General features: G+C 46.1%; 1 protein-coding gene across 3 annotated transcripts in view; it reads left to right on the forward strand.

Moving 5' to 3' along the window:
- The window catches only part of macrod2 (mono-ADP ribosylhydrolase 2), a 561,756-nt gene that overhangs the window by 6,887 nt on the left and 534,941 nt on the right, over positions 1 to 19,928 (forward strand). For all 3 annotated transcript variants that reach the window (XM_064316703.1, XM_064316705.1, XM_064316704.1), the window contains exons 2-3: positions 8,098 to 8,199; positions 11,743 to 11,847. In XM_064316703.1, the coding sequence (XP_064172773.1) occupies positions 8,098 to 8,199; positions 11,743 to 11,847 (207 nt within the window). The remainder of the gene's footprint in view (positions 1 to 8,097; positions 8,200 to 11,742; positions 11,848 to 19,928) is intronic.

Here is a 19,928-nt window from a genome sequence, read left to right on the forward strand (position 1 = left end):
ACCACAGGATTCACTGTTTGGTGGAGCATGCTAATTGTGTTAACAGGTAGGTGTACCTAATTAAGTGACCTGTGAATGTGTGATTATGACCTCCAAATGACTTAATCAGTATACAATTAGGAATTTTTAATTGATAAATATGTTAATGGATACATTTTCACTATAAATCATAACAGATGAACAATTGGTTATCAATCATTCTGATCAGTCAACAAAACAAAAATTATGCTTAATCAGTTAGTGATATCCAATCGAATATATTTTGTGTTTATTGAACTCATATAAACTGTTTAAATTGGATTAACATGGGACAGTATTTTACAGTATAAGTGGAGTGGTGTCATATAATCCTGTTACCTCTGTAGTTTCTCAGACGTGAACCATTTTGCCCCCAAACCGTTTTTCCCCAAAAGGGGCAATAACAAATCCTTGTCAGAAGAGGTGAAAGGATGGGATTTGGCTCCATAGCTGGCGTCCCCTGATACGACCTAAGCCAGACTTACTGAGTGTAAACAGTGTGTGAACAGAGTAAACATGGAGCAAACGGAGTGCAAACAGAGTTTAAACTTTCGTTAGCTCTTGCGGCTTTCGTGTACCGGTTATGCGGTCCCTAAGATGGCGGGGAGGACCGCACCCCCTCCCCCCACCTGTCGCCGAGCGAGGGCAGTGTCCCGGTCCTGCGGTTCAGTTTCCGAATCCGTAGCAGTGTGACCCGACCCGGTCGAGAGCAGGGGCTGTAGGCACTCTAGGCAGGCTTCTCACTGAAGATTTGAAGTGCACTTATAAAAAGATGTAGGCCTATTTGTTTTATTGTGCTTCTGTGAGGGACATTGACTACCAAACAGAGGGGAAGCTATAGAACTGTTCTGAATAGTAGGTATTCTTTTTGAGAATATGAGAGTCCTTAATATCTGCATTCTCAGTGCTCCTAGTGCTCATTCAACACTCATTACATTTATAAATTTGCGCCTTAATTTGTAGACCAGGACTGAGCAACAGACTCATGGCAGACATGTTTCTGTGCTAGGGCCATTTTTAAGCTTGCCTTATGGTCATTTATGCAGCCAGTACACCCTCAGACATACAGTATTTCTGTAAATAAGCACACTAAACCTATTTAGTATACTACATAGTATTGTCACCTTATGCTAAAATGCTAATTATTAGAGAGTGCTGAATAGAAGAAGAAACAATCATTTTGGTAGCATTTAATGTTCACATAAAAGCCATGACTCATGTCTTTCAGTATCCACATTTAATTGGTAAATAAAAAAAAATTAATTAATTAAGAACATATAATCAGTTTTTGTAAAGGATTTGTGAGCAAGTTGGTACTTGGATAAACAATGCTGAATATGGCCAATGACCAAGAATATGGCCAATGCTGAATATGGCCAATGACGAAGAATATGGCCAATGCTGAATATGGGCAATGATAAAATATCTAAAATATTTGTTATTTCATTTTATGACGTCAGTTAAAATACTTTCAGCAGTAGTAACCCATTGTTGTCCATGTGAGCCTGGAAAAGGTATGAATTCCACAAACTAAAAAAAAAAAAAAAGAAGTTATTTTAGATTTTTTTAACCTTGGTGGATGTGGACTGGTATTTAGAAATAGTTTAAGTATCAATTCATGTCAGACTACAAAGATAAAGCATCAACTATGACGAGGCTACGTTCAAACTATGAAAATATGAAATTTAGCTCGTTACAGCACGCCTGTCTGAACTCACCCCTCGGCTCTTAATTCTAGATATTTCCTCCCCAGAGTTGTGACTGACAGTTGTAGTCATACTGATGGGTCTTACCCTGCTGAATTCAGAGGTATGATGTGATATGATGACCAGAGTGGATGTGTGTTAGAAGAGGGGCTTTATACAAAAAAAAAAGCTGGGGTGGGTAGCACTGTTGCCTCACAACTTCGTTCAAATCCCAGCTCAGTGACTCAGTGAGCGTGGCGACAAGTCAGTTCATCGAACTTCTGCCCTGCTGGAGCTGCCCCAGTCAACTTTGAGCACTGCTATTGTGAAGTGGAAACGTGTAGGAGCACAACCGCGGCTCAGCTAAGAAGCGGTAGGCCATGCAAGCCCACAGATTGGGGCTGCAGGGTGCTGAAGCGTGTAGCGCATAAAAATAATCTGTCCTCGGTCGCAACACTCACCACAAAAACCAAAACTACTTCTAGAAACAAAGTCAGCACAAGAACTGTTTGTCAAGTGCTTCATGAAATGGGATTCCATGGCCAAGCAGCTGTACACAAACCCAAGATCACCATGCGCAAGGCCACGCGTTGGCTGGAGTGGTTTAAAGCACATTGCCGTTGGACTCTGGAGCAGTGGAAATGCATTCTCTGGAGTGAGTAATCATGCTTCACCATCTGGCAGTCTGACGGACGAATCTGGCTTTGGCAGAATGCAGAGTGCCAACCGTACTGGCCCAAATAATGCCAACTGTAAAGTTTGGTGGAGGAGGAATAATGGTCTGGGGCTTCGTTCCAGTGAAGGGAAACATTAATGCTACAGCATACAATGACATTCTAGAGAACTTCCAACTTTGTGGCAACAGTTTGGGGAAGGCCCTTTCCTGTTTTAGCACGACAATGCCCCTGTGCACAAATTGAGGTTCATAAAGAAAAGGTTTGCTGAGTTTGGTGGGGAAGAACTTGACTGGCCTGCACAGAGCCCTGACCTCTACCCCATCCATCACCTTTGGGATGAATTGGAATGCCAACTGCGAGCCAGGCCATATGCCCAGCATCAGCCCAATCTCACTAATGCTCTTGTGGCTGAATGGAAGTGAATCCAAGCAGCCGTGTTCCAAAACCTGCGAGAAAGCCTGCCCAGAAGAGTGGAGGCTGCTACTTCAGCAAAGGGGTCCAGCTCCATATTATTGCCCATGGTTCTGACATGAGATGTTCAGCAAGAACATATGGGTGTGATGTTCAGCTGTCCACATACTTTTGGAAATGTAGTGTAGTTTGTGATCTGAAGAGAATGTTCAGTTGTAGATTGAAGGCAATCAGCAAACACTGGCAGCATTGGGCATCTTTCAGTCACACCCTTACTACAGTACCTAGCCTCTTATGATTAGACTTGTGGAGCAAGATGTTGCATGCACTCCAACACAGGGCTTTGGCAAGTAAGTAGTTAAAATGGAAATTAACTCAAAATGTGTAAGTGCGTAAGGAGTATTTATCTGAAATTATGTCTGTTGAAATGAGGAGCACTTTTACAGCACTGGGAATAGCTAGCCATGTGTCTTTACTGTAAGGAAATATATTCCAGGGAAGTATTTCTGACATACCCATGCATTAGCGCTATTCCCAGGAGCCCATTTTAGCCAAACATTAATCAGGCGTTCTGTGGTGTGAGTGTGGAATCACAAATGTGTTTGGAACAGAGAGTCATTAGTGGAGCCGTGTTCTTCATCGAGACAAGTTGCGTAAGGCGTACAGAAACACGAGCGTGGAGAGTGTAACGCACTGTACGAGTGACAGGTCCTTTGAGATCTTTGAGCGGCCGCATATGTTAATGATACTCGCCGGGCCTTGTTTTAATGGCAGGGTGTCTGTTGAGTGGGCTCGAACGGGGGAAGTGGTGAGCATCGAATAGCGCCAGCTAAGGCTGGGAGCCTGCAGCGACCGGCCCAGGGCAGGTCTTCTCCCAGCGGGGGAGAAACGTGCGTTAGCTGACCAGCGCTCCTCGCGTCGCCGCCGAAACTGTGCTTCGCGACTCCGCGGCTAGCGCCCGCACGCTAGCCGACCTCCATAGTGAGGGATACGCGTCTCAGATCAGCGTTCTCTCCGGTACTGAGCGACTTGCTGGTTGTGAGATCGCGTGCTCGCTTGTGGGTACGTGAGTGGATTTGCGCATGCAGTGGCGGTCCTTGTACTGGACGGCATAGCAGCGACTCAAATAATAGATCATTACAAATTATGGAGTAATTTAGGAGAAACGCATCGAACAGACAAACGCACCCTCAACTAAAATTTTAACTTGAGAAGATAAAGCCATTTGTAGAAGGGAAAGTGATTGGGATAAGAACTGAACTGTGCTGACATCTAGTGGTGGCTTTGCCCTTTTTCCATTGCTTCATTTCAGAATGCAGTCCAGACTCGTGTCGTGTGTAATTGGCTGGAATGTCCTGGAACTCCTGAGGTGCAGCCGATGGCGCTATCGCCCGTTTAAATATACTCCCGCTGAACGTGGCAGATTTCAGCAGCGTGTTTCCGGCTTTCGTAACCGCGCGGTCTGTTATGCTGCGTTCCGCACAGGCCCTGCGAACACGTGCGCAGAGCACTGAGAACATATTCCGAAAATACGTCCAGAAACGCCCCCCCTGAGCACATCTGAAGTGTGTGTGAGTAGGGGGCGCGGTCGCCAGCGCTTGGCGGCCGTGGCGATGGAAGCCGCGGCGTACCGGACGCAGGTTAAGCGTGCTGATGTAGTCCGCGGGGCCTGGGCAGGCTCAAGGGCTGCCAGCCTCTCCCTCTCTCTCCCGCTCTCTCTCTCTCTCTATCTCTCTCTCTCTCTCTCTCTCTCTCTCTCTCTCTCTCTCTCTCTCTCTCTCTCTCGCTCTCTCTCTCTCTCTCCCTCTCTGCCTCTTCTCTCGCTCTCGCTCTCTCTCTCTCTCTCCCTCTTTGGCTCTCTCTCTCTCTCTCTTTCTTTCAATTACAATAAGAGCAGCCTCGGGGAGGACGGAGAGCGCCGCGCGTATTTAATCAAACCCGGCCGGGCAATTATGCCCTAATTGGGCTGCCTTTGTTTTAAAGGCGGTTGTCCTAGAAGCACTGCCCTTCAAAATGCAATAGGTCTGTATTTTTGCCAGGGAACAATGTACAGTTGAGTGACGCTATAGGTATGTGTGTTCGCCAGGAATAATGGAGAGTAGTGCAGTAGGTATGTATGTTTGGCCATACATTAAAAGAGGACACAATTTTTTTGATCAAATGAAAAGCTGAGGTTAATTGTCAGGCTCTTAAATTAGGTTGAACACGTTTTTCTTCGTTTTCTTAACGTTTTCCCATGGGGTTTGCTTGTTGTCATTGCTTGTTTTGAATCTTCATACTTCTGGATGGTTCGTTTTAGTGGTCAGGCATCCACACTTTCCCCTGTTAAGGGCCTATTGATTCACTTGAGTCTTTAATTTGACCAGTTAAATAATTAAACCTTTTAATTCATTTCGGCATTTGGCATCTTATCAGACGATACACAAGGTTGAACATAGGCAGTTGACGAATTCTCAGAGAGAGTTACGGTCTAGGCAGGGACAACCGCAAGTTATTGGACCTGATTACTGATTCACTCACGCACACTCTAGAAATACAGTCTTAACTATGCACAGCCGAAGCTGCTATCAACCTGTTAGTTACAGGGAGGGGGAGAGGTGCAGCCTGAAGAGGTGAGTCTTTTTGTCTGCATTTGTTTGCAATATAGCACAATTAGCACAATGTGAACATGGGATGTTTATTCTACATGACATGCATAACTGCTCTACATGGCCAAAAGTATGTGGACACCTGACATCCAACATCTCATCCAAAATTATGCGCATTGGTCCACCCTTTGCTGCTAAAACAACCTCTGTTCTGGGAAAACTTTATACTAGATGTTGGAGCATTGCTGCAGGGACTTGCTTCCATGCAGCCAGAAGAGCATTGGTAAGGTCGGGCACTGATTGGGTGATCAGGTCTGGCTCACAGTTGGCTTTCCAGTTGATCCCAAAGGTGTTGGATGGGTTTGAGGTCAGTGCTCTGTACAGGCCATTCAAGTTCTTTCACACCGTTCTCGACAAAACCATATCTATATGGACATCGCTGTGTGGCCCGGGGTGTTGTCATTCTGAAACAGGAAAGGTCCTCCCCCAAGCTGTTGGGGAAGTACAGAATCGTCTAGAATGTCATTGTATGTGGCAGCATTAAGATTTGCTTTCACTGGAACCTAGGGGCCTAGCCCAAACCATAAAGAACAGACCAATGTAGTGTATTTCTGATAAAATGTGGCTTTGAATTGCATTTATACAGCACCTTTGGTGGATCTCACCGCACTTTAGAAGGAAGTTGAGGAGGGGGTGGAGACGCACCTCAGCCACTTCCCGGCCGTACATTAGCATCCACCTGGGTGATGCACAGTGCTTATTTTGTTCCGGAGTGCGCAGCACACAGTAGTCAATGCGGAATACACTGCAATTGTTTATTTTCCATTGTGGATGTTACTGTGGCCTGTGATCCTGAGCTGAACTGTGACTGTGCCAGTGCCCTGTGATCCTGAGCTGAACTGTGACTGTGCCAGTGCCCTGTGATCCTGAGCTGAACTGTGACTGTGCCAGTGCCCTGTGATCCTGAGCTGAACTGTGACTGTGCCAGTGCCCTGTGATCCTGAGCTGAACTGTGACTGTGCCAGCACGGACTGGCTGTGACTGAGCTGAACTGTGACTGTGCCAGCGCAGACTGGCTGTGACTGAGCTGAACTGTGACTGTGCCAGCACGGACTGGCTGTGACTGAGCTGAACTGTGACTGTGCCAGCGCAGACTGGCTGTGACTGAGCTGAACTGTGACTGTGCCAGCGCAGACTGGCTGTGACTGAGCTGAACTGTGACTGTGCCAGCGCAGACTGGCTGTGACTGAGCTGAACTGTGACTGTGCCAGCGCAGACTGGCTGTGAATAACCTGCTTTGGTTTGGTTTGGGATGGAAGGGAGAGATTTGGTTTTCAGGTTATTTCATGCCTGATGTGTTAACCAAAATAACATTCAAAATGTGTTCAGTCAGTTCTACTGACTTAATCAAACTTAAAGGAGTACCATGGTGGTTGAACGTGACACTTCCCAGTTGTCTTCAGGCAACAACAAAACAAATGTGCATAATTTTTTAATTCTTCAGTCATTTCAATGCACTTTAAAACGTATTTTTCTAAGCCTAAATTTCCCACGATAAAAATTCACCCGAACCGTCTGGGCGTGGTAATGAGAACTGTCCGTTAGCTATGATTGACAGACCGTGTCCCGTTTCCATAGCTACCCCCGTGATATGCGCTCTCTTTGGGAGACTGAATTTTCACAAGCTAGCTAGTTTAGTAGGGCTAGTATATCAAGTATCGGTAGATAGCTAAGGTAAGGACGTTGACTTATATCCAATTATAATTTTTGATATCTAGCTAGCCAAGTTAAGATAAAAGCACAACTATAACGTCCTCATAAAAGCAAACTAGCAAGCTAACGTTATCGATAACATTGTCTTATGAAAGCAAACCTCCTAGCTACCTAACGTTAGCTAGCTAGCTAAATGAATATAACCAGAAATAATCTAAACGTACTCTAATTTAAGTGAACCTAACGTTAGTCAAATATTTGCATTGTCTGAACAGCAGGACGGTGTGTGCTGTCAGATTTCTTTACGGGGTGTGGAAATGGGAGTAGTTACTGTATTAGTGACGTAGCAAATTTACAACTTCTCAACCGGTTGAAAATAGGACGATGAATTTAAAACGCATATTTCTCCAAAAATACAGAACGGACATATTTAATACTTTGCTCATTGTGTTTCTTCAATGCCTCTTGTGCAAATAGCACATAAAACCGAGAAAGTGTGAAAATCACCATGGTACTCCTTTAAGATACCCCAACATTTCTTTAGAGCACTGCATATAGAAATGTGCTTCTCAATCCATCTAACTTCACTTTCACATTTAAGTTTTACTTTTAATTCCTCCGCAGTTTTTTGCAAAATAATTACATTTTGGCCGTTCCTGAAAAAAATGTAAATTTCAGTACCTGTCAGCGCCATAGTCAGTTAAGCATCGCTACCTGCTCCCTGCACGTCTTTGGATTTTCTCCCATCATCCTCCAGGGGCGCGCCAGGCAAACTGCCCAGAGCAGATTCGGTTGGCGCTGCCAGCGGCTCAGCCTTCTTCAGACGAAATAGCGCGCCTTTCCTCTTGCCACTGCACGCTGGCACGCGTGCTTCTCGTGCCATTACTCATAATTAACCGTGCCATCTGGTGAGAAACACGAGCTCTGTTCAGCTGCTTCTCTGTGTAAAGATTTTAACGTCGGTGTTTTGGTTGTTTTTTTGTTTTTTTTTCTTGATCCCTGTAGCACGGTTGCTGGGCCTGACACTGGATGAGAGACGTAAGGAGTACTCCTCATACGTGCCTCTGGACAAGATTCCCACTTGGAAAAAGCAGGAGAAGAGTAAAGGTAAGGGGCGGAGCCGGGAGAAGCCTTGCACTTTAATTACCTTTCTTTAATTATCTTTGGCGTTTTTGGCGTAATCTTTGGGAAATGTCACATCTTTGGAAAGCTGTGGAGAATCACTCTCAGAAATCACTCAGAAATGTTCTCCCCTTGGCACTTTTAAAAGTGAACCGGCACCTGTTTCTTTTCTTTATTGTTCTGTCAGCCTGACCTTGATATTCACACCAATATGAACATTAATATAACCCCCCCCCCAATGCTCCCCTCCCCAGTGTGTGTCATCATGGAAAATGCCAGATCTCTGACTCTCAAAGAACACATCATCCAAATCTGTCTTCTACCCGAGTTGCATTTGACAACCTGACAGTAAAAAAATAGTTTGCTTATTTATTTATTCATTCATTCATTTTTGGGCGGTGGGATGTTGTTGGGGAGGGGAATTCATTTGTTCATATTCCATAAAGATTTATGGAAACTAACTGCGCAAACAAAAAATGTGAAATTCCCAGGTGAAACGGCTCTCAGTGACTCCAGGGCTCTTGACGGCTGTATTCCTGGCTTTGCCGCACACAGTCACATCACGCCACTGGCTATTAAACTGAGAGCGGAGCGCGACTCGATCTTCCCCAGCCTGAGATCGCACAGCGGTCCCCTGGACTGAGCAGCAGATTATTATAACATTCAACTATTATGATTTATTTGCTTCGTAGATGACCTCACCTTGAGCGACTTACAATTTTTAATTTTTAAAAAATGTACAGTCCATTGCTATGAGTGAATTCGTATTTGTTTGTTTCGCTGAAGCAATTTGGTTAAGTACCTCGCTCACGGTTGCCGCGGCACTGGCCCCGCCCGGTCTCTGAGCCGCTCCGTTACACTGCCGCCGTACGCTACGCTAGATTAGCCTCCTCAGCTTTAATCTTTTATCTGATTCGCGGTGAATTGGGGTTAGACGCGCGGGATAAGCCTGAGGACTTAGGTCTGTGTTCCGCGGAGCCCAGCCGCTAACAGTGCCTGGAGCTCGCGGCCTTGCGTTAGCGCCCGCCAGCGCCCGCCGCTCACATTTATTTATTTTTTATTTTATTTTATTGTTTATTTTTACAGGGACAGTGCACAATTAAAAAGTAATTGCACCAGAGTTAGCTAGCAGCTAATTTACATCTGTAAATCCGTGGGCAGGTATACAAATGACAACCACAAAACAGCAAATGCACTACATGAAACAGCATAATACATAAAAGTCCATCAATGTGAGATAGTTAAAATCAGTATGATATATACGATAAAAACCGTATGATGTGTATGATAAAAACAGTAGCTGCGGGGCGGCTGCCGCCGGCAGGTCGCTGGTGATTGGATGGTGTTCGCGGGCGCGTGCGTGGTGTGTCACTGAGGATTGGCTTCCATGCGCCCTCCTCTCTCTCTCTCTCTCTCCGAAACGCCGCTGCTCGCTTGCTGCTAACGCGCTGGAGTTTTTAACCGGCTTGCCCTTTGGAGACGGGGAAGTGAGCTCTGAATTCACTCTCCGTGCTGCTGGAGCTGGAGGGTTATAGGTTAAAAAAGGGGTGGAATTTTAATACCGCTGGCACAGAGTTTTGTAATTGTGCCCCTCCTGTACAATTCGTCAGTGCTCTCAGGCTTCTCGTTTCTTCGATTCCTCTGTCCTCGCATCCTTTCCTTAGCTCCACCCAACAGAGGACGCGAGGAAAGGACGTGGAGGACGGAGGAATCGAGGAAATCGCGTTTTAGGAAAATGGAACTTCCTAGGGTGCACGGAGGAGACCATGTGGTAGTGGAGGAAAGGAGGATACGTTTTTCAAATACTGGGACACGCCCACCATCTTATTTTACTTTAAATACCCTTGTTGTGTTTTACAGGAGCAGATGAAGCCTGCCCTCTGTATTTCTTTTAGCTGGTCATGAGTCGTGAGGCCCATATAGAGTCCTGCACGATCGTGTGTGTGCAGTTATTTCAGTCTTTTATTTAAGTCCAGGTATTTGTCCACTGTTATGACTATGTCTCGGAAGAATATCATTCATCATTCCATTTCCCTGGGCCCTGTAGGACACTCGCTGGCGTGTAATGGCTTGCTAATGTGATCACGCGTCCCTCGGTGGCAGTTTACGCCTCGCGATTGAATTTCTCAAGGCCACCTTGCCGGGCCGCGTGCTGCCTCGCCTCGCCTCTTCGCCGGGCTCCCTGGGTGCTACCGAAGCAGCGCGTTTGTATTCTGTTTCTGGCGTCGGAGAGACGGAAAATTATGAAAATAGATTTTTGTTTTATTATTTTCTCAATCGAAGCACGCTTATTTGTCTTTCTCAATTATGTCTCTGCAATCGAACGGATTGGATTTAGCCAGAAAATGAATACAAAAAAAGTTCTTTTCAAGGATGTATTAAACTGCCATATTTTGATGAAATCCCCCTTAAATCTTTCATACGAGTCAGTGGTGAATGCAGCTGGTAATTAAATGTCTCTTTTTTTATAGCATTTTCGGGGGGTTTGTACAGTGCTCTCCAGCGGCTTGCCCTTTTCTAGCTGTCAGTCCTGGACAAATCACCACGGTATCACATCCTTCCTGCTACGCCCGCTGTGCATCTCAGGGTGTCACTCGCGTGTGGGCCGTGCTCAGCAGAGGTGTGCGGTTTGGCAGAGGTTTTGGCTTCCTGTTCTGACTGCGTGCTTTTCTGCATGCTTTTTCTGTGCCTAAAGCAAGTCTGTGCTATGAGAGCCGGTATAGCATTGGGCTCCACAGTAAGCACATGCTCGGCGGCTGCTGTTCGGCCTGCTTCTGAAGTGCAGCTGGCGGACAGGGTCTCTGTCTGGGTCAGCTGGCTAATTCGCTCTCAAAAGGCAGTTCCTCGCTGCACCACAAGATGGAGCCATTTCGAGAAGCTCTCGTGCCCAGTCGCGGGCGCATTCGCTGGTGCTCTCCGAGCCGGTCTCGTCAGCGGCGGCAGGCTGTTGTGAGCGAGCGGTGAGCAAAAACCACGGCTGACAGAGTTCAGGCTTGACCTTTTGAGAGGTCTAAACCTGCCTTTCTCCAGACGAGTCGATTTTCTTAAGTGGCTCGAGAGGTGCTTAGAGGGGTTAGAGGTCTTGATAAAGACACTTCGCCCCTGTTGACTCACGCCTGTTAGAATGCATTTTTAATGTGAACATCTCCAAATCGCTGTGGTCTTCATACTGTTGAGCTGGGGATGAAGTAGCCCTGTGATTTCTCCCAAAGAAAGGTATCATTTTCAGAGTTATTATGCCTCCAGATCCTTTATCAATCCTCTGCAATGGTGACACACACTGTGGTTTCGAGCCGCTTACGTCATAATTGCTGTGATGCGTACCACTGTTCTGCCAGGATCTTTGTGCGATGTTCAAAGATCCTAATGTGCGTTCGAGAGGAGAAACGGGTCATAATGACATCAGACAAGCAGGAAGGAGCGTATGAATAATACTGGGTTTCTATCAGAGATCTCGGTGCCCTTCACAGAATCCAGGGAGGTGGGCGGAGTCTCATCGCCGTGGTAACCTGAGCTTTGCGTTCGCAGGAAAAGAGGAAGTGGACGAGCAGGATGCGCACCCTCTGAGCGACAAGGTGTCTCTTTACAAAGGTGACATCACCATCCTGGAGATCGACGCCATAGTGAATGCTGGTAAGTTTGCGGATTTTTTTTATTTATTCATTTTCAAAAGATTACAAGCTGAAGCCTTTCGAGATCCACAACTGGATCAACATTCAAAAGCCAGGGTATGTGCGCTGTGCGATTTCGTATCTGTCTGAAATTCGGTTTGGGTCCAAAAATGTGTAAAATGTATTTTTTTTTTTTTTTTGCTGTTGGTTTGGTTTTTGTCAGAATAATGGTGCAGGATACCATAAATGAGTGCACGTGTTTTAGGCGTTTGCTGCCTTGCTGTGACTGCACCAGTCCCATCCTGCGTATGGCTCGGTACGAGTCGGCCTCGGTGGTTCGTATCACGGTGCACATTCAAAGAGCCGGGGACGGCCAGGACTCAGCGTGGAGGCCACAGAGGCAGAGAAAAAAAACACCGACAGGCTGTAAAAAAAAAAAAAAAAAAGGAAAAGAAAATCTTGGAGAACATTGTGCTGCCTGAGCCTCCTTCTGCACAGTATGTGCTGTCGTGCTGTGTTGAGTTATCAAACCCCTGTCTGAACGCGCAAAACCGCCACGGCCTCCTGACATGGGGTCCTGCAGTCCTTTGCTTCTCGTTGAGGCTGCGGTGAAGAGCTGCTTCTCTGCCTGGCATGCAGCGGGCACGGGGGCTGGCGCGAGCGCTTCCGTGGGCGCGAACGCCGCCTGGCGCAGAGTCTGGTGGCGCTGCCATCTTCAGATTACTCTTCTGCTATTCACTGGCGCTTCTGTGCCATTATTCTTAACATTAAAGGATGTTGGGGCTTATTATCAGAGCCATTGTGGTGAGTATTTATAAGAATGCAAAAAAAAGCTTTTATTTTCATCTCACGCTATCAGTATGGCTGTGATTCTGAAAGGTAATCACACTGGAAACACTGCGGTACTGTTATGTCATCGTTCTGAGGGACGCGTTTGAATATGGTGCTCGTGAGCCCTCTAGTGTCTGAAAGTAGAATGTGCAGGTCTGACGGTTTTAATACCTTCATTCAGAAACTGTTTTGACATTCTCTCACAGGTGACAGCTGCTCGCTTTTTCAGCCAGAGTTCTGTCCGAAGGGTGTTCATGCGCGGAATGACTGTTACATTGAGGTGGAGCCTTGTTTTGCTGTAGCTGATGGCGTATGATGCCTGCTTATAAACAAGGACTGACTCAAGCCATTGAGGGACTGTCAAAATCGACAATCGGGCGTCGCCTGGAAACAAAGATCAGCTGACGGGTCCTTTTCACAGCGGTCTGAATACAAGATACAGCAGTGAGGCCTTGCTTATGTATGCATACTCTACAAATACCTGAATACAATTTGAATTCATTAATAACTCATTCAGTTTTTTATTAGAGTAAGACCAGAATAATAACTGAATGAGTTAGACCTGATCTGTGGTGTAGTGGTTGATAAAGTTGTTTTATTCCGATGGGGTGGGGCAGGGGGACTTATTTCTCTCAAATATAAATCACTGTTGAAATGACAGAACAGGATATTACAAAAAGAATCCACTGCTTCTGTTGTGCTGTCATGTAGCCACTCCTGTGTTGGGCGGTACCCTATCTGTATTTGAGTGTCCTAATGACCACTCCCAGGACTCTGACAGAACAGATATGATTGTCTTGGTTGGAGACTTCATAGGACAAAAACTTCATCAAGTTATTTTTATTTGCTGTACCATCCCGCTGATACAGGTGTCACTCAACAAGAGTCCTCATCTGTCTTCATTCAAATACAGGGAGACCTTAGGTGCACCCATTTATACTTTACTTTAAATGTATTAAAGCACTTTTTTTTGTACGTCATAATTGGTATACGCATAAACGAATTTCCGTAATTATAAGGCCAGCTATAAAGCGGTACTAATTGTTTTTTGATTACAGTAATTATAACAAGTTGATATTTAAATGGCTATGTGTGGTTCCCAGGTAACTGTAGGTGACACTGCAGGAGTCTGGTAATACGTCATAAAAGAATGTAGAAATATGATATGGGCAGCTGTGTCTGCCTCTCCACCATTGCTCTTTTCTCTGTGAGAGGCTCTCTCTCGCTGCTAAGCCTTTCTGGCTGGCTCCACGTCGATTTATTTATTCTTTTTTTTCTTCTTCCAGAACGGCAGTTGATTTTTTTTTTTTTGTTGTTGAAATATTCCTCCCGTTTCTTTTGACGCCAAAGTCAACTGGCTGAGTCAGCCCTGTGTAAGATCCGCCCCTGAGTAGAACCCGTGTGAGTCCCAGTGTAATACCCGGGTAAGCCTTCAGCTTTCCAGAGGACCCAGATAAGACCTGAGTAAAGATGTGCGCAAGCCCACAGTAAGCTCTGAGGACCTCTGGAATTTCCTGAGGGGAGGGGAGGGGAGGGGTGGGAGGGAGGGTTGGAAGAGAGACACAGCAGGGGAGAGATGACAGAACGCTCTTCTCCGTATCATCCCCCAGTATGATACATCACCTCTGCGTGTCCAGAGCGTCTGCTCCATTGATGTGCTCTCCGGCAGGCCGGTGACTGTCTGACCCGCGCACCGGGCGGACAGAGGTTCGGGACTGAGAGAGCTGAGCGGGGTACAGGATTAGCATTTCTGAACACAGCCGCTAGCCTGTGTGCCTGCGCTTGCGAGAAGCTAACGCAGCGGTGAAGGGAGGACCCAGCCAAAACCCGCTCTGCCACACTGACCGCACCCTGCAGTCTACTGAGGACATAACCCAAGCTCAAAACTGCAGTCATCGTCACCGCTTTCTACCAGTGATAACCGCTTTGGATCTAGTGACCACCGCTGAACGTCTACGGTTCCCCGAAATTAAATTAAAGAAACGAGTCCCCCCGTTTGGACTCATCAGTAGCGTAACACTGTGATGTTTAATGGGCCCACAGTCTTTTCCACTAAACTATAAAGATAAAAATGACAGCAGAATGTGTGATGGTTAATACCCTCCCTTTCAAACTCCATTAAAAGTCCGTTCTTGTTAGCGGTTTATCCCTCGCGAAAAGAGCCTGTTCCTCTCACGGAGGGTTTTGTGGAGAGCGGCGGCGGAAACCCGAGCCGGCGATGGTGCGCGCGGAGAGAGAGGAGTATTCTCCAGGGCCCCGCTGTAGCTGTGCAAACACGCGGCAGAATCAATATCATCTGTTAAATGTAATTTGGCGGATATTGTGTTTGCTCGCGTATCGGAGTCCTTCAGAAGCGTCGTTTAACTGGTGCAGGAAGCCCTTGAAAGCGCGTCGGGTTTTTTTTTCCGCCCCCCCCCTGGGTTCGCCGCTAAATCTCGCGCGCCGCCGTTCGCCACCTTAATTTGCCCGCCGACAGGCGAGCGGCGGGATTAGAAGCGGCGGCAGAGTTCCCCGCGGACCGCCGTGACACTTTTTATACGCCAGAAAGGGCTCAGCAGCTGGAGGTAAAAAAAATCATTTCGGTTTGACCGACGTTGCGCGCCTTGCCAGATGAGCCAGGGTTGGAAGCGGTGAGCGGCGTTTTCCCGGCTGTCGGGACGCAGAGGAGGTTCGCGGCGGACCGGGATCAGGAAAGCGATGCTTGCCGTTGTGACGTGGCTGGCGTAGCGATTTTATTAGGTTTGATTCTGTTTGAACGTGGTGCTGAAGTCAAGCTGGGAGAGATACAGCTGGGGTTCTGTTTCGGGGGGAGCAGGGTCACTGGAACTTTACACACTTTTGGGGGGGCCACAAACAATTAGAGCTGTATCTGTTTCAATAACGCATTGCAACAATAAGCGAGAACTCCCGGTGTAGTAGGCCTACAATATCTACTGTTCATCTAGCCTAGTTTTCAAATATGACAGACTACAGCCTTTGACAACTTCAGCCTCTTAGTCATGTTCTGCAATGTTTGATCGCAAAAACAATACATTCAAGTCAGGTATATAAAATGAAAAGCAAGCATGGGGCTATTTTGACGAATTTGTTTAATTTTAACTTTTAATTTTCCTAAATTAAGAGAGGTCCCGCTGTTGCTTCAGTAAACGATGGCTTTAATAGCAAATCTGCAGAGAGCGGAAACACGTTTTTGTCACGCGCAGCAAAACTTGCAACCTCACTTGCCCTCCAGGAACACAGCGGGTTAAACCAAACGCAGACAACAGTATGGCTCAGCTACGCTTGCTTCTGCAGGAAGCGCTGCGCGAGCCGCTCCAGTGTACAGCAGGGCACGTTAGCGTGGAGGACTAGCGTTAGTGCACACGTACAGGTTTCGGGCCCCAGCTGCGCTGAGGCAAAGTCAGCAGGCTCACAGCTGATAGTAGCACACAGTACATAACCTTTCAACGTAAGAGGAAGTGCAAGAGGAAATGGAGAAAGTAGTAATATCAGGAAGAAAATGAGAAAGGGGAAATATGGTTTTAGATCTAGCATGTGTGGCTATTAAACCCATTAGAAATCAAGTTACGCATTAGGTGTACTAAGGTGCAGTTTAATTAGGTGTTTTGTATTGTGTCTTTGGGAGCTCATTTCTCTACTGCAGGGCCAGGGTAGAGAAGAGACCGGCTCAAAGAGGAGGGACCCTTTGGGGTGGTGGCAACGTGTAGGGTCTGTACGGTCAGTGCATAGTCATTTCTCAAATGTCGATTCTGCAGGTAGCGAGCGGTTTCAGTTCAACTTTTTTCCGGCACAGTCATCGCTTCCTGGTGTCCTCATTTAGCTGTGCCGTCGTGTTTTTCATTACCGCCCCCTAGCTGTGACACAGCACGCTGCGCTTAGCAGAACAGATTGAGCAGCTCTTTCAGAGAGGAGGAATATTAACATATAGAACACCATGAAATGATAGGCTGTAGTATCACCCTGCTTATTTTTTTTCTATTTTTTTTCTTCACTCACGTAAGTTATTCAAAACAGGAATAATTGAGGAAAAAAAATGATACAATTATTTTTAAAAATAATGGAATGTTTATAATAACGATCTTTCCCATTTGTTCGAAACTGGTATGAGCAGAGTAGCCTACTAGGTTGCGGTGCAATGGGCACTGCTGTTTAAATGGTTACCGGAAACTTCTTTTGCAGAGGATTTCTAGTGAATGGCAGAATCTCTGGGAATTTGAGTTTTTATACGAACAGTATATGCATCAGCACTTCTCCTCATTCCTGTGCACACAGCCAGGGGTATTGGAATCAGCTGCTCTGAATATTACACAAGCTACACAGTCTGCCCCTTTTACTGCCCCCTGCCACCATGTGATGCCTCCACAAAATAGGATACAACATTTCTTACCGTGCCATATATAAATATAGTGATTTAGTCTTAGTTGTATGGTGAGATGCTAGTGGAGGTTATTAATGCAAGTAATTCACATGCATAATCCTGCAGTTTTGCCAGCAGTTTGGATTTGTGGGTAGGGTTAAGATAAACTGCAGCACTATCAGTGATAGTGCAACTTTTCCTAATTTATTTCAGTAAATTTTAGGGATTATACAGCCCGCTTCTGAAAACTGCATACTGGGTATTATTGCGTATTCTCTTTTATTGCAGATCCCACTTGACTTTACTCCTGCGATGCGAATGCACGGCATGATGCCATAGCAGTGACACGTGGCCAGGGATTGGCTGTATCATAGCAACATTGCAGCGCAGTTAGGCAGATGACAGATAAAGTGGAGGGACGGTGAGACCGTGCATTATTTAGGCATGCTTGTGCTGCTCTGGTAGTGCCTGGGGCTCTTTAAAGGGATGGTGCAGGTTTGGGAATGGTGAGGTAGCCTGGGGTGAGGTTCTGGTAATGTTGGTATAGATTGGCATGGTAGACAGCATGGAATCTGAGGGTCTCCTCAGATGCCCGCTGCATATCCCATCATGCAGTTCACTCGTGTAACTTAGGTGCACTGAGCAGGGGCTATCCAGAAGAAAGGGGAGGAAACATCTGCACCAGCTGCTGCTGAAATGTAATTATTATACGGCTCATTAAACCCCCTTAAACTGTTTGTTTGTTTTCTTTCATTGTTATTTGCACATTTTTATTTAAATAGAGAAGACTAGGAAATGCTCATTTTAGGTCACTGGGCAGCAGGTAATGACATGCAGAGAGCACAGAAACAGAGAGAGGGCACCAGAGCAGAGACTGATCTGGGATCAGTGAAACACGCAGCACCCTCCCCTCAGGGGGGTGCAGTACGGATAAATCTAGAGTGAGAGCAATGTGTGTACCCCCCAGCCCAACCCACCCCCCCCCCCCCCCCACCCCCCACCAGCTGCGCTGCTGTGTCTAATGGGCGTCTCTGTATGTGTGCAGTATTCATTCCTGTGATTGCTTGCTTTAGACAAGCTCCATGCCAAGTCTTATTCATGAACAGGTGAAGAGTGAAGTATCACAGTCATTTTTAGTGAATGGCTAATCCAGTGTGTTTAGAGCTTGATTTATCTCAAGGGAATTGTCATCCAGCGAGATATAAAACACACACACACATTCCAAGTCATGTACAATAGTACATTAAGCTGACTTTCTCTCAGGATTTACTGCTAATCCTTGTTTCAAATGCTTTCTTTTAACTCAAATCCTCCTTAATGCTTCATCATTGTTCTCAAATTGCCTTTAGAATGGGGGAACGGCCTGTTCCAAACTTCAGCCTTCAAAGAAACTTCTGGATTTCCTAAAGCAAAATAAAAGTCAATGAATTAAAACAAAATTAATATTCACAGATGTTGACTCAGTATTCACCGTGATTCGCAAAAGTCTCCTCACCTTCCTCCTCCAATTATAAGGTAACAGTGTTATCAATACCGTAAAGAACCATGGGTCCCTGCTAACGTTTATGCCTAGAATATTAAAATCCAATAGCCTCTCGTTTTATGGCATTAGGGGATTGATGAGATTATTCGTGTCCTGTAGGTGGAGCAGTCTGACAGTCCAGGATACTTTGCTTGGACCTCTCCCATTGGGCGTTTTGTGGAACCTGCAGGAGTTGTTCCACATGAAAGCTTGAATTCCCCGTCACTCAGCAGCTATAGCACGTAACACAATAGACAAAATCCCTGCTTGTATATACATCGTTTTAAAGCTGTATATACAAAAGAAAGAGTACTTTTATTGCCGTGTGCGATTGCATACCTGGCACGCTGGTAATGGAATATAAACTGGGTTGATTTTCATTGTAAGACGAGCATAATAAATGTCAGTTCAGGGTATGTGCCAAGATACGCAAGGATGCGCTGACTGGCGTCATGTGAGCTTTGGCGTGGGCGTGGTTTTATTACCGTCCTTACATGACCGAGTGCTGGCCTTCATGTCGGAATGTGGGGAGCCGTCGTTTACGTACCTCGCTCCGATGGCGCTTGATAAAGAATATCAGGCTGCGTGTAATGAAAATACGGTACATTAATCCTAATTAAAGATTGGCAATTGGCGAGAGTCGAGACTGTGCAGGTTGCAGTAAAATCCTTTTCTGGCCAGTTGATTATTTCCCAGGTGGATTACATTTTTGTCAGCTCAGTTCATTGCCGCGGTACCCGACGTCACCCCTAATAAACATCGAAATGCCGGAGGCCGGTTTGCGCTAATTATTTCGGATGTGTGCAGCCCCATTAAGAAACCTCTTAAAGCGTTGGTCATCGGGCCGGTTTGGGGAGCGAGGGGTGATGAGTGGCTTCAGCCAGGTGAACGAGAGGAACAGATGAGATTGGATGACTGAATGCGTCGGCGTAATGCCCGTTTCTCCGCGCAACGGTTATTTCATGATTCCAGTACGTTAGGCTTGTCTTCAGAAGCAGGTATTCATGAATTAGAGACGTGTAGCCTAAGTTACAATGGGTGAACACGCGCAACAAAAAAATAATTTGAAACGCTTTCGAAATTACCTGCCAAGTAATTATTATTTGTTGTAGTGATGTAGGGCCAATGTGCCAAATCTGTTTGCGAATGGATAAAGCATTGTGTAATTGGGCTTAAAGTGTGCAGGATGGTTCTGTATCTCCTCGCTGCTTGTCTGAAATGGGCAAGTTATGGTTGGTGTGTAATGGCCAGTTAGTGGGAGCAGTAATGTAGATGCAGAGGGTGGAAAGCATTCTCATTCTCTTTCACTGGTGCTCACCCAAAGTTAAAAAAGGAAGAACGTTCTGTGAAATATAGACTCTGTGCTTCTCCTGAAAACGCTGCTGGGTTTGTA

Source organism: Anguilla rostrata, chromosome 18, assembly GCF_018555375.3.
Source record: "Anguilla rostrata isolate EN2019 chromosome 18, ASM1855537v3, whole genome shotgun sequence".
NCBI lineage: Eukaryota > Metazoa > Chordata > Actinopteri > Anguilliformes > Anguillidae > Anguilla > Anguilla rostrata.